Genomic DNA, 14,560 nt, shown 5'->3' on the forward strand with positions numbered 1-14,560 from the left:
AACTCAAACTAGCAGTGAATTTAGTAGGACGATGAGTAGGAGTTGCTGAACAGTTTATTCTTTGTAGGTATAATGAGAATTGTCTGAATCATCACTTGAACTTATACACCTTCAACAGAAAATGTAAGCTCAGTTTCAAGTTTGGATTATTGGGTGGTACACATCATCTTCTTCATCGTCAGTTAATTTATAATCCGAGCTTCTATTGGACTCGCAGGAAACATCGCGTCTGCGATCAGCACGGCCGTCAGCTTGCACAGGCTCATGTATTTGAATACGACGGGTTTGAATACCATTTATCAACTGAGAATTTTTCGGCATTGCGAGTGTAGTGGCTTTTCGGACAGAGTGATCCTGATCGACTAAGTGAGTTCTGGCGTCAATTTTGCCAACTGGTTTCTCGGACGTCGATTCGATCATGTCGTAGAGATTGTCTGCGTCATACGAAGTTGTTTTACAATCTTGAACATCAGAGCAATATCCAAAACGGTCTTCTTGTCCCAATAGTTCAGAATTGATAGAAGATAGAGATTCTAGGTCTGAATCAGCGAGATCAAGAGGTAATATCGATTCAGTATGGGTATCATGAGTATAAATAATATCGAGTCCCGTTAGGTTTTGAGACTGAGTCTCGGTATCCAGAGACGCTGACGATCTTTGTAAAAGCTTTAGTTTTCCCAGAATTGAAAGAAAATTGATGTTTTTGATATCACTGCGATAATTATTCTCCGACCCAGACGAAGTGTCATCTTCGGAATCTTCTTCGAACTCGGAATCTGCATCATAAGGTGAAGAATAGCTACTATTCCGAACTTGGCTGAATGCAAACGGACTATCATTTGGACCATCAAAATCATAATCAAAATCCAATTTTCGTTTTTTGAATGTATTGTCCGCGATGACAGAAAACTCTTCAGATAACACGCTCGAATCTGTCATCGATTCCGGCGTCCATTCATCTGGATTGGCAATGTTCTTCAAATCTTCATTCAAAATATCGGTTATTGGAAGCTTCTGTGAGTGCGAGTTAATAGGAAGATCAGCTGCGTCAATTGTACAACGGTCAATTGTCTTGAAATCAAACCCGGATTTATCTAAAGAACTTAACATATGAAGTTCAGAAGACGAAAACTTCTGATCCGGCCCTATCATTACGTTTTGCTTGAAAGCCTGGGTTTCTTCTGTATCAATGTTGGACGGAGCGTGGATCTTTTTGAATATCAATTGGGGATCCATTAAGCGACTCAGGACAGGCTCAACTTTTGACATAGTAGGAGGTTGCACCTCAGGAACAGTCGATCTCGGGGACTGCAAGACCGTTTCAATTGTATGTTCTGTTTCCATTAATTTTTATTCACGCCTCTTGATTGAAAAATGTAATCGCACAACCATCGCAATTGGCTATATGCACTGTTTCGTTGAGCAAAGCGTGAGCAAAGTGTAGTGACAAACACGCTGATTTGAAAACCGGCCAAGTGTATATTTATTCGAAGTCCCAGTCACAGCAAGACTTTGAGTGTAAACTCAGGTTGTAAACTGCGAAATCCAGTATCCGAATGAAAAGTAATAGAGCCAACAAAGCAAAAGCTGCTCTGAAGCTCGCAAAGCAGAAAAGATCTAAGTCAGACCAGCTCTGTGATTCAGATATAATCAATGCAAAACCTCTCAAGAGTCCCACGTAAGAGGCAATCAGTGAAGCACACTGCAGCTTGTCTGGAAAATCAAACAGAAACCACAATACTTGGAAAAGACTGCTTCCGGAACTCATGACTTGAGCGAATCTGAACAGAGATAATGTTGAATCGGAAAGTCGGTTGGTTGAAAGAGATCTAGAACTAGCATTTGGTTTAAGCGCAATTGAAACGTTGTTGCACTCCCTCAATGCTGCAATTTGTATAAGCTTGACATGTCTACATCTGAGTAGAAATTCTGCCAGAAATACTCCAGTCGAGAAATCTGCAATTATCTAACCAGGGATCGATCTGTTGTTTGGCTAATCAGACCCTTCCACCATAGGCACGTGTCGGCAGAAACGATGATATCGTTCTGTGGACTATCGTACCTTGGGAATTCTCCATTTTAATCGTTTAAAGCATCGCATGGTTGAACGGAGGCGCTCACCAATGTCTGTGTCGATTAGATGGGTGCTATCGCTGAGATTCTAGTCTATGAGGTGAAAATTTCTCGAGTTGTTCGTTATTTGATACCAAGATTGACTTCGAAAAAGCATGGAAATACTACGCAGATCGTGTAGGATCTGAAAGATGCTTCTTGAATAATTACTTGCTTCTCCCAAGACTCCAATTCTTATGAAGGGACCGTTGAGTATTTCTCAGAAGGGAAGATAAAGCTTGCTTTCGGCAGGAGGGCTGTATCGTCTGGCCTGCGCTTCGTTCCTGTATAGCTAAGAATTAGCATGTGAAACCGCACAGACCTTCTGAGATTTGTGCCGATCACTTCTATCCATTCAATCATAGTCTCGCTGGAGGTCAGCCGTGTGTGTGAATGTTCATTGGAGGCTGTTATTCGTCTGTTGAGTTCCGAACATATCTATAAGATTGCTACTTGTATTAGAGAGATGTGATAGGAGATTTGCGAAGGAACGTATGGATTCGTTCATATATAGTTATGTGCAAGCTCCGCCAGTCGGCTGCTGTTTTCGATTTATTTTGCAAATCAGATTGCTTACTTCTTGCCAATGACTCCAGTTATCTCAATTGCTGCCGGCCTCATTCTCAGCTGCGCATTTTTTTTCAGCGCAGTCGTGGAGGCGGCTGGGCTTGAGAAACTCGAGCATATTGTCCTGTTCATGCAAGAAAATCGCGCCTTTGATCATTATTTCGGTACCATGGCCGGAGTTCGTGGGTTCAAAGATCCAAATGTTCATATCAGCAATAACACAAACAAGCCAATTTGGTATCAGCCTACAACTTCTACTGTTGCAGAGTATCTCTTGCCATGGTGGTTGACAGAAAACCCTCAGTATACTGATTCTACGCAATGTATGATCGCTGGATCAAACGACTGGACTCCTAATCACAATTCATGGGATAATGGCGAAGTAGACGGTTGGGTGGTTAATAACACAGCATGGTCTTGGGGTCATTTTCGCCGCTCGGATCTGCCAGTTCACTTTGGCATAGCGGAGGGTTGGACGATTGCTGACATGTACGCCGAGTCTGTGATCGGACCCACGAATCCTAACCGTGTGTCTTGGGCTAGCGGTACAATCAACTTTGAAGGATCTCCGCCCGGGGATCCAGAAGTGAATGGAGGTCCGTATATCGAAAACTATGAACTTCCAGGATGTGAGAGTAATGGCGACGTGAAATATGCATGTTATCCTCTGAAATGGAAAACCACGCCAGAATATCTTGAGGCCAACAATATCAGTTGGTTTGTTTATCAGGATGTGGATAACTTTGATGACAACCCGTTTGCCCATTTCGAGCAGTACCAAACGTCCTCACTTTGGAGTGATCTACGAAAGAAGGGATTATCTTACGCGGGCATCGACAAATTTTATTCCGACTGCCAGAGCAATAGTCTTCCACAAGTGTCGTACATCATTGGACCTATGGAGCTATCTGAGCATCCGCCGTTCCAGCCAAAGGATGGAGCATGGCTGCAGAAGAAGATTGTTGACGAGTTTGTCAATTCACCATCTTACAACAATTCAGTATTGTTCATCATGTACGACGAGACTGGTGGACTGGCGGATCATGTTGAGCCATTTGTCTCGCCCCGGGGAACTATTGGCGAATGGGCATTTGATCCTGAAGATACGACAAGCTATATTCCTTCCGGTCCGGGATTTCGCGTACCTTTCTATGCGATTTCACCTTACACTCGTGGGAGTAAAGTGTTCACTGAGCCCTCAGATCACAGCTCGCAGATTCTATTTATCGAAGAATGGGCTAAGCAAGCTTTGAATATTTCTTTCACAAGCACAGATATGAATGTCTGGCGACGCGAGCATATGTCCAATCTCGTCAATATGTTTGACTTTGATCATCCTAACTATACTCTTCCCTCAATTCCAGAGGCCGAGACGCCTTCTACCCTTCTCGGCGTCTATGATGGAATGGCGAAATGCGTTCTGAAATATGCTCTGCTAGAAGACCGTAGGCCGCCTGTACCATATGGCAATCAGACAGAGGAAACTTCACTGTGGACCGAATCTGGCTATAAGGAAGTATGTGGCAAGCTCACGGAGGGCAGATATCTTGTGTTTGAGCAAATAATTGGAGATTCGGCCTACACGTTGTTCAGGAATACGTCATCAGATGCCCTTGATTGCATCGTTCCTTTGACTGGAGGATATAAGAGTGCTACTCAGCGGTTCATCTTGCATCAAATTGGCGACGCCTTCAGCACAGAATTTCATATCGAAGCGTATGGTAAGAGTCCAGTATATCTTGTAGATAATACTGCTTTTGTAAAGTCGTTGTCGAAAGCAGATGCTTATACGATCGACTTTATTCCTGGACTCGGTTACACAATTCAGTCTTCGTCTGGACTATATTTGTCCGCTCTGGCTAGTGGTACTGCCAAGTTTAAAAATTCCGTTTCGTATTGGAACATTTATTCTGTCACCTACTAGGTGACATAGCTTTTTGAGTGAAATGTGCTATATTCTTAAATTTCAATCTTGGTTTTGATAAGAACAACGGCATTTTTAAAATTATGTAAGAAAATGATGCTATGTCTCAGACTACTATTGTTCATACCATTTATTGCCTATGAAATCCCAATCAGAAAACAGAAACTCCACAAACCGCTTCAACTACGTTTAGTACCAAAGGACAGCTAAATTCAAATTTTTGCTCCCAACATCTGGTGGACTCTAAGCGCTTGACGGATAGAGAGGTCAAGCATGATTTCCTCCGAGCCTCCAGGAATGGAATATGCGCGTACTTCTCTATACAAGCGTTCGACCTTGCCACCTTGGCCGCCACGAGAATAAGACAATCCGCCAAACACCTGTGCAGCTTCACGTGCACACATCTCGAAGGTTTGAGTAGCTTGAGCTTTTAGTCCTGCGATTGCTCCGCCCAGGCGAAGCATGGCTTCTCTCTCAGACATATTGTTGGTCTGGTATAGAATGTTTTCAAGCCAGTTGTGTGTTGCCTCAATGCGAATGGCCATGTTTGCCAGTTTCATCCGGATCACAGGGTGCTCGATCAGCGGCTTCCCGAAAGTTTTGCGCTTATGCGCATACTTAACCGACTCTTCGTAGCAGACACGAGAAAATCGGTTTGCCTGTATGATGATTCCTAATCGCTCATGATTGAAATTAGTCATGATAACCTTGAATCCTTGATTTTCCTTGCCAAGAAGATTTTCAACCGGCACTTTCACGTCCTCAAAGGAAACATAGGTTGTTCCTGAACTGAACATGCCCATGCAGTCCATCCGACGGACATTAACTCCAGGCATCGTCTTCTCGAGAAGAAGTAAAGATATTCCATTCATGCCCGGTCCACCGGTTCGAACTGCGACAGTGAAATAGTCGGACCAAATACCATTCGTGATCCACTTCTTCTCTCCATTCACGATGTAATGAGTTCCATCGTCGGATTTCTTAGCCACAGTAGTGATATTGGCCACGTCGCTACCTGCATCGGGTTCGGTGATACATAAGCAAATCCGCTTCTCTCCACTGAGTAGCTCCGGTAATACACGCTTTTTAACCTGAGGAGTAGCAAATTTGGCCACGGGAGGACAGCCGATACCGTATCCGCCGAGTAAGTTCCAGACCAAACCACCAGATCCCGCACGACAAATCTCATCGGTGAGGATAAACTCATGGAAGTGATCCCACTTCTCAACAGGAACGGAAGCAGGTCGAATGTCGGTGTACTCCGTTGGATAATGAATTCCTAAAGCTCCGGCAAGATATCCTCGACGTCCAAGCTCCTTGTATATTTCCGGTGGCACATCTTTCTTGGTCTCCCATTCCTCAACATTTGGCTCGAGGTCATTCTCAACCCAGGCACGAACCTCTTCCCGTAACGCTACGTGTGTCTCATTGTAGTAAGGTGAGACGTAGCCTTGGTACCATGAAGGATCTCCGTACGGAATAAGATCACCATAGGGCTCCGATGCGGTAGCCGTCGGTCTCTCTTGCTCTTCCTTCGGAGCAGAACTGGGTTTGCTCACAGCTTTTGGCACAGGCTTAACAGCGGCCGAGGGAGCCGACGCAGGCGCTGCATTTGACTGGCCAGAGCCTCCTATGTAGCCGATCTGCAATCTGGGAGTGTATTTCTTTAGAATGGCCGCATTGTGATATTTCCAAAACATCTTCGAAGCATCCTGTCCAGCTACGCGTTTGAGAATCTTCTTGCCGCCTGGATGTTCGCTCTGGAATTTTGTAAGATCAAATACATTTTCATCGATGATAACCCATAAAGATTCTTCAGATCCATGCTTTGAGACGTCCTAGAGGCAAACAGGTCAGTTAAGAGCGGCAAAAGCGAGGCAATCATAATCACAACTTACCTCAGCGGAGAAGCTCTGATTAGAACTCTGCACAGCCAAAGTCATATTTTGTCAGCAGTATCAACGATACAAATTTTCAAAAGATAAAATGTGTGCCGAAATTCACCGATAGAATTCGTTAAACTTGAAAATTCAAACGAGCGAATGAGCGCTCTCTTATATCATTTCAAATGTCTTCTGATCTTGAACCGAGGCGATCGCTCCTCCGTACGAGAGCCCCGCGAATCATGCTCACTTTTGGGACTTCCCATCACAGACGCGATCACATGTTTTTCGTCATTGGCCTACCCCGCAAGAAATCACGTGAACTGTGAAACAAGTCCCTGAGCATCAGGACATCTAAGCAAGCAGTTGAAATGCCGACGAATAGAAGTCGTCTGATTGGATTTTACGAAGCTTGACGTCAAAATTTCAGTAATAAATCGAATCAAAATGCATTGTATTTTAAATTGATAGATTAGTTTTCAATTACGACCACATATCTTACATCGAGGCCGCTAGCAACATCGCCAGAGCAACAACTCCCCACTGAGCTTCGCGCCATGTTAAGATTCCTGCTGCACCTGTGTTGTCAGAGCTAACCTCAACTTCGGGCTCCTCAGTAGCCTCTGAAGCATTCTGCGAAAGTACAGTACCATCCCAGCAATACGTATCCAAGCATGCCTGGCATTCACTCGTGTGGGTTTGGTTTCGGCGCTCGACTTCTCGGTGGATGATTGCACATCCAAGACACTTGGACCATTCATCATCAATAGTACCATTACCCTGTGTAGCAACATTGTAGCCATTTGTGATCATTCCCTCCATCTCTTCCTCTGAGTACGACAGCTTGTAGGTTGAAGTATTGGAATAGTAAGAGATGGGATGATTAGCAAGATACACAATCAGAGGAACGGTAGTTCCTCCGTTCTCGCCGGTAATGTTGGAGGAATTGCAACCGAACCAGGTAGGATGCGCAGTCAAGTTATAGCCAACAAAGGTGTTCATGTCAGGAACTGCGGGAAACTTAGTTCCGTTAGCCTGGTCACCGAATTGACGGTCATAAGTAGCAGTCATAGCCCAGCCAGCTGGCCAGTTGTAGTCAGTATCGGCCGAGTTATCCACTGCAAAGACAACATCTAGCCCACGAATTGGTTGGATCAGAGGATGAAGGGGAATATTTTCGTAGTCTTCACCACCATCCACAAGGTTAAGAATCGTCTCGTTGTCCATGTACGAAAGATCCGGATTAACGCCATAGAACGGATTGGGTTCATATGGAGCGATATCGTTGTTGTCTTCTGACAAGTCTGTAAGAACGCTGTGAACAGCTGTATACAGAACACCACTAAGACCGGAGGAGTTTAATTCCAGCAAAATATCGTTGAACAAAGTGGCAGAGGTGCCCATAACAAAAGCACCGTTATCAAAGCCTCGAACGCAAACACTCTCATTAAGTGGTACACCATTTGTCATGTTAGTGCCCAAATATTCAGTAGGAGCAAACGCATATAAAGAAGGATCCCAACTACCCATTTCGAACGGATTGAACTCGTAGACTGTGGAGTTCAGAGACACGATATCGGTATTGTAGGGTCTTCCGTCAGCTACCACAATTGGCATTGGCATTGCATAAGTGGAGAAAGCAGAGATGTTCTGGATGGAGGAGAAAGTAGCATTTGGACCATCATCTCCCATGTCAGTAGTGTTTAAGAGTTGAAGAGCAAGGCCAAGACCCCAGAAATCTGTTAGTGAAAGATTGAACCCAAGATCGGACTTGTCGTCAGTCCAGTCAATCAAATCGGTATAATATTCAGCGGTGTCCCAGAGAGCAAATCCATCGGGGTTGAGTAGAGACGATGAAATATCCCAAATGTTTTCATCGCCTTGCAACTCAACTACGGGTACAAAGCCATTCAAGGCGAAAGAGCTAACAAGCCAAGAACCACCAGAGAGACCTGCGATATAAGTCGATGACTGAAGAAGACCTCCAATATGACCGGAATCCGTAGCATTAGGAGTACGATCGTCAAAAGCAGCGAGGAAACCAGCTCCGGACAGCATAGCCCGGAAGCCACCGCCAGAGAAGGCCAAACCGATGGTGATATTTGTGTCTTGCAAGAAATCAGTGGCATTGAAATCGGTCATATTAAGTCGATCAAGGTATTCGACGAGGTAATCATTAGCGACCGCACGACGCCCTTCCAAAAATTCAAGCTCGCCCGAAGAAAGCGAGGTAGCATTACGAACAAGATCCTTTGACGAGGACGAGGACGAGGACGAGGACGAGGACTTTTTGCTGGTCGGACATGTTGTGAAGTAAGGCGCGTAGCCACCGGGCTGCGACTGATGGGTATCATGAACCACAACAGCATCATCTTCTTCTATCGCTCGCTTGTATTGCAGGTAGCCAAGTGCGGCGGCGGTATCTGAATACACCAGCTCATCGTTGATTTCTTCGATATCTTCGGCGGTCAGCTTATTGGCGACCTGAGCAACTAGAAATAAGAAGCAAGGTCAGTTAAGATCTGGATCTACCTCGCGCTGTCGGGCGGCGCGCAGACAAAACGCAGGGATAGGTGTTAATTACAAACTGATTCTGCAGCAAGCGCTGCGAGAGTGAAGGTAAGCCAGAATCGCATTACTTATATTTTATTCTCGTTTCGAGGCGGACGATTCTGCAGAAATCTAACAAAAATCTACGAGGTATCAAGAATGAGGCCGGCAGGGTTGCGAGTATATATTTGCAGCCCGATGAGGCACGGAGGATAGAGAGAACGGCCGCCGATGCCGTCAATACAACGACCAGAGCTCTAAGCTTGACTCGAGCCGGCTTGTGAGGCGCTCGCGCTCTAAGATTGATGAATCTCTGTTTACGAGCCGGACATAAACATACCGGATACTTTGGTGCTTTACGGAGTACCTACCTATACGAAAACGCGGAGGAAGGCTTCAACAAAAGGAAGGGTCTGCGCCACCGTGAGCACGGAGAGGTATGGCTCAGGTGCTAGTGCACGGTATCGCTATACAGCAACTACAGTAATGCTGACGATGTCGGAAACTCGGTGTAAGTCTTTCCGCTTTATTTCTTCTGGAACTGCCGTGCCAGCAGGAAGTTAGTTCAATTTAACGACCGTTCAGCGTCTGGGCACTCTCGGTATAGTGTAGTACGGCAGAGCTTAGGCTGTAGCACATTGTATGTAGTGCTTAGGAGAAGCAATGCGAACTCATAGTTAGCAAGGAGGTTTCAATTCCGAATGCCATTGCTATTCCAGAATCTGCTGTTTATCTATCTATGTTTGTCTGTGGTTGCCCGTGTTTAAGTTTGATTCATTTGTTCTGGACATTGGTTCGGCCTTTTCGAGCGCGGCACAACTTCGCTCGCTCTCCTTCCTGCGCCGTCCTGTTCGGTGAGCTTACCATGTCGGTCGTATATGGCAGTCTATTACGACGAATTAAGCACTATGCTACTGTCTGCAGAAAATTTTGTACGGCGAGCAAATCTTTCTGTCCCATCTCACGTTATCTGACGGAACATCTAGCGCTGCAGCCCGCACTTTATGCCATAGCCCTCACCACTGCGGAATTGCTCCAGATCGTCTTCAGGGCCGTACCGGAATAAATAACCTACAGGTGCGCTCGTGATGATGCGGCGGCGATTCAGCAGTCATACAACGTCATCATATTAGGCTTGCTAGCTCCTGCGGCGTTCTATTGTGAAGAGGAGGGGGGACAGGACGTTAAGGCGAGTACTCAGCATCAGGACTGGCCATTCGAGCAGCTTATACAGCGAGCGAGTAAGTCTATGATTTTGTCTGTCAGCTTGTTCTTCCCACAACATGTCTGCCAATTAATGGACTTTTGTCGACTGGTTGCGTCCTTACGTTGAAGTGCTCTCCATATTGACTTTTCTCATCAAGATGCTGAAAGAAAACACAAAAGGAGGAAGAGCTTACGCGTATGGCCTTATTAGTGCGGCTGGGTCGTGAACGCTCTGGCCATAGAAACTTGTTCTGAGCGCGAAGGAAGCAGAGAATGTAGAAACAACGCTACAGGCTAGAGATAGAGAGAGCTGCAAACTAGTAGACAGCAGTCACAGCCGGCAAGAATATAAGCCAAAAAATGCAGTCAATTAATCAATCAATCAGCTAGTGGCAGTACGGACTACATGAATTGCATAGAAAATTGGTCAAATTACGGCACAATTTCGAGGTCGATCAAGAAAGATTTGCGATCTTCCGAGCATATCTGGTTCTTCGCAATCAAGTTCGGATTTTTGATACCGTTAACTCTCACGGTCGATTTTAAGCGTTCAAGCGGTCAAGCGGCCAAGCATATCTGCTCCTTCAGGATTACATTCCATTTTGTCCACAAGAAACTCGTAGACTTGCAACAGAAATCTTCTTCAGCACAATTCCACCACCATCTCTATAGCAGGTCCTCCATCGTATACATTAACATGATTGCGTCTGGACCATCAGTCCCCCTGGCTTAGCTACATCACCACACGAAATCACGTGCCAAAAAGTAACCCTTCATTCCTACGCCGCTGCTTCAGCAAGTAGTCTACCTCCCGCTTCCCTCGTGATCCTTGGGATGACACTTTTGTTCACGTGACCTAACCTAGGGCTGCTGAAAATTTTACTCATCACGAATTCGCACCGCAGTCACAAAACAGTCCCAGAATTCAGTCATTTAGGGCCCTACTTTACATTTTTTTTGAACGTGTTCGTGTTACTTCGGTTGCGAGCTGGCTCTTTCGTCCCAGAGCAGTACAAAGATCTTAAGAGAGAACTTGCTTATCTTAGCCGCCCTGTTGGCGGCTCGTTCTCAGGGTCCTTTGTAAACATCGACGTCAGTCGCGTCTCAGACGGAGCACAATTGCTGATCACATCTGATCGCTGCAATCCATGGACGACACTCCGTCCAGCAGTCATAATGACGGTGCTCAGGAGGGTGTAAATGCAGCTACCGCGTCCACACCTATCCATGATGAATTTCCCGGACATGTTCCGGCTGAATCAACAGAGTTGAACGCAGATCAAGCTCCTGACAATCTTGACGACGCGTCTGGCCAGGAACTGGAACCGGCCGAGAACCAAGATGTGGATCACAATGATCTTGGCCAAATCATTCTACAGATTTCAGAGGCTGCTGGAGTTAGTCTCCAAGATCTCTCTGATTTGGATACTTTGATTCAGACTATTGCGCAGACGCATCCTGAACTACTGGATGAGGTCAATCGTCTGGTCACTCAACAGGCTGGTATCGAAGAAAATAACGTTCAACAGGATGAAGAACAAGATATTGGAGATTCTGTTCCCGAATATGGTCTACCAGATAAACAAGTTTCTGATCCTCCATTCAGTGATGAACCTTCGGTTCTGCAGGTGCCTGAGGCCACTGAGAGTTTGGGCCCAAATCCAGACGGCGCTTCGCATTCTCGAATTAATGATCTTACTGAGGAATCATCAGGAAATCAAGAGGGTCAAGCAGCAACAGATGTTGCTGTACTACAAGACGCTGAGCCAGAAGTCACTAGTTACACTGAAAGGGCACAAGATGTCCCGATACAGCAAACAGAGCAAGAGCAGCAAAAACTCACAGAACCTATGAATGCCGCTGATTCTGAGGAGCCAACTTCGCTCGAGGAGCATCGATCAGTTGAAGATGCGTTAGCTCTTGCGTCTAGTAACCCAGACACTTTAAAGAATCTCCAGCACCAGGTCGAAATTCTAGCTGCTCAGCTCCAACAGGAAGGTGGGCTAGAAGAGCTATCTTCTGAGGAACTCCAGGAACAAGTGATGCAAAAGATTCTATCAGGAGATTTTCTTTTGGGAGATCTTAAATTGTTAAGTGAGGAGGGTCAGGATACCACTGAGGTTGAGCCTGCTGCCGCTATACCTGAGCAGGTCGAAGCTCAAGCTGACTCGATCGATCAAAATGCGGTAATGGAAGGGAATGAATTGCGTGAAATTGCTCAGAGTTTTGAATCCCTAGTGGACACTCAAGCTGAATCGCAAAAGGAATCTATGTCGGATAACGAAATTCAGATAGATCCTACGCTTGCTATGATTTCTCAGCCAACAGAGACCGCTGTGGAGCCATTGTCTGAGGCAACTTCTAATGAGTCGATGGCTGTACTTTCCTCAGCTGAACAGGGTGAAACAGCGATTGACTTCGACAATCTCAATAGCCTTATTCTCGGCATGGATTTATCTGATCCTGCATCTGCAATAGCTCAGCTACAGGCTGCCACCAACATCGATACTGCTACGCTATTGCAAGCTGTTACTCAGGTTCTATCTTCCGTTCTCGAGGGAGAAGCTGAGGAGAGTGAACAGGTGGAGCCAGGCCAACCGAGGCGAAAAATTCTGAGAAAGCAAGCAGCACCTATTACTCCAGCTCAAAAGCAAAAACTGACTTTGCTGAATCGCTTGCGAAAGCAGCGCTGGCGGGAAGTTAATTATGAACGAAGTATGTATAGTTGTGTGGAGGCATCGTTATTGGTGAAGTACTAACCAATCTTCTCCTCGCAGATAAAGATAATGATCTTCGACAAAGGGTCCATAGAAGAGCGAACGCTATTTTTGGCAAAGAAGTATCTGATGCCAAATCGAAATGGATTGAGGAGGAATACAGAGTTCGTCGCGAAAGAAGACTAAGCATGGCCAAAAACGGCCGGGATCGATCGCGAACTGCAGATGGTATTCTGGCTAGTCTGTTTGGGCAGGCAGGACTGGGAGAGGAGGTACAAGGAATGCTCTCTGATATCATGGGTCGAGAGGCAGATATTGAAAGATTCAATAGTATGCTACTTCAGATAGCTAGAGATCCGAACTTGATTACAAACTTGACCTCCCTAATGGACCGCATGAAAGATTCCGGGGAGCTGGAGCTGGCTAATGATGATCCAAGCTTAGCCCAGCTTTTGCCTTCTATAGCAGAAGCTACTTCCGAAGCCAGCGAGTCGAGAAAACGCACGTTCGACGCAATGGAATCAGGTGCAGGTGTGTTTAGATCTAGACCTGCATATTTGGCTCCGAAGCTACCGCCAGCGGGCCCTCGACCGGAATATGCACCACCTCCTCCGCCGCCTTACATCTCGCGAGCTAAAAATGAGAGTTTGTCAAAAGCGGCATCTCCTGTTCCGGAAACTCCGCAGGAGCAGATGTCTTCTTCCAATTCCGACAGCTCCGGTCAATCTGGACTTGCTCAAAAAGATTCAACGTCTGTTGGTGATGTAGAAAAATCCGATCAATCTGGACCTTCAGCTGGAGTTAGCAAGCCTTCTCGGCCCCTGTACTCTGTCGCCCGACCTTCCTTTGCGCCCGTTCGGCGTCCAGCCTTTGCGCCAGCACGACCACAGTTTAATATTCCACGACCACCATTTCTGCCCAAACAAATTTCTTCTTCAGCTTCATCAGTTGAAGCCACGTCACCATCCCCTGTGGTGTCTACTGCTCCACCTACTCCTGCTGCGTCTTGAGTTTAGCAGGTTTTGGTATAAAGTGCTCCAGACGGACAGCATACACATACTTGTATTATAGGTGAATTGGTGTTTGTTTTGATTGTATTTTATTTATTTGCATTTGAAATTATTACTTTGTATAAAAATGAATGGGTCTATTGAAATTTTGAATCGTGCTCGTAGGCAAGGTCTCCAACAGCACTTTGTTGGTCTGAGAAATCATTTACTATGGACTGCGATTGCAGCATAGGAGAACTCAAGAGACTTTACGTGACTTGTCTCGGTCGATGCTGCGAACGCTAATGCGGGTAGACCAGTGCAAGTATAATACTTCAATCGGTAATATGGGAAGCGAGATTTAGACCGAGATAATGCGTGAGAAATGTGATTTTGGATGATTTAGTACCGTGAGAAAGACCAGATACTAGGACACGCGTTCAGACAGCGAGAACCAGCTCATGCTGCTGGACAAGCATGGGATTGTAGTTTCAAAATCAAGATCAGAATCGCGAACTTGTTTGACAGGTGCATACCAGGTGCTATTACAACTGGTCGTTGATTCGTTGTAATGCCTCTGAGGAAAATGATCAGATTTGCGCAGCATAGATT

General features: G+C 45.7%; 5 protein-coding genes across 5 annotated transcripts; 2 read left to right on the forward strand and 3 right to left on the reverse strand.

Moving 5' to 3' along the window:
- Positions 1-26: 26 nt before the first annotated feature.
- V1516DRAFT_677405 (uncharacterized protein) lies at positions 27-1,440 on the reverse strand. Its single transcript, XM_066922581.1, has one exon. It carries the CDS (start codon positions 1,342-1,344, stop codon positions 136-138), a length of 1,209 nt encoding a protein of 402 aa, XP_066776934.1. The 5' UTR covers positions 1,345-1,440; the 3' UTR covers positions 27-135.
- A 1,369-nt stretch (positions 1,441-2,809) lies between these two features.
- V1516DRAFT_696377 (phosphoesterase family-domain-containing protein) lies at positions 2,810-4,603 on the forward strand (the record flags this gene model as incomplete). Its single annotated transcript, XM_066924036.1, has 1 exon — positions 2,810-4,603. The coding sequence occupies one exon, from the start codon at positions 2,810-2,812 to the stop codon at positions 4,601-4,603; it is 1,794 nt and encodes a 597-aa protein (XP_066776935.1).
- Positions 4,604-4,620: 17 nt separating this feature from the next.
- V1516DRAFT_677408 (acyl-CoA dehydrogenase/oxidase) lies at positions 4,621-6,677 on the reverse strand. The gene is made up of 2 exons (XM_066922582.1): positions 6,502-6,677; positions 4,621-6,441 (listed from the first exon to the last, which is right to left on the reverse strand). Exons 1-2 carry the CDS (start codon positions 6,544-6,546, stop codon positions 4,816-4,818), a joined length of 1,671 nt encoding a protein of 556 aa, XP_066776936.1. The 5' UTR covers positions 6,547-6,677; the 3' UTR covers positions 4,621-4,815.
- Positions 6,678-6,757: 80 nt separating this feature from the next.
- V1516DRAFT_677409 (lysophospholipase catalytic domain-containing protein) lies at positions 6,758-9,189 on the reverse strand. The gene is made up of 2 exons (XM_066922583.1): positions 9,071-9,189; positions 6,758-8,978 (listed from the first exon to the last, which is right to left on the reverse strand). Exons 1-2 carry the CDS (start codon positions 9,120-9,122, stop codon positions 6,985-6,987), a joined length of 2,046 nt encoding a protein of 681 aa, XP_066776937.1. The 5' UTR covers positions 9,123-9,189; the 3' UTR covers positions 6,758-6,984.
- A 2,201-nt stretch (positions 9,190-11,390) lies between these two features.
- V1516DRAFT_665099 (uncharacterized protein) lies at positions 11,391-13,969 on the forward strand (the record flags this gene model as incomplete). Its single annotated transcript, XM_066920650.1, has 2 exons — positions 11,391-12,957; positions 13,020-13,969. The coding sequence occupies 2 exons, from the start codon at positions 11,391-11,393 to the stop codon at positions 13,967-13,969; spliced, it is 2,517 nt and encodes an 838-aa protein (XP_066776938.1).
- Positions 13,970-14,560: the final 591 nt, after the last annotated feature.

Source organism: Lipomyces oligophaga, assembly GCF_038497815.1.
Source record: "Lipomyces oligophaga strain CBS 7107 unplaced genomic scaffold V1516scaffold_5, whole genome shotgun sequence".
Classification (NCBI taxonomy): Eukaryota; Fungi; Ascomycota; class Lipomycetes; order Lipomycetales; family Lipomycetaceae; genus Lipomyces; species [Lipomyces] oligophaga.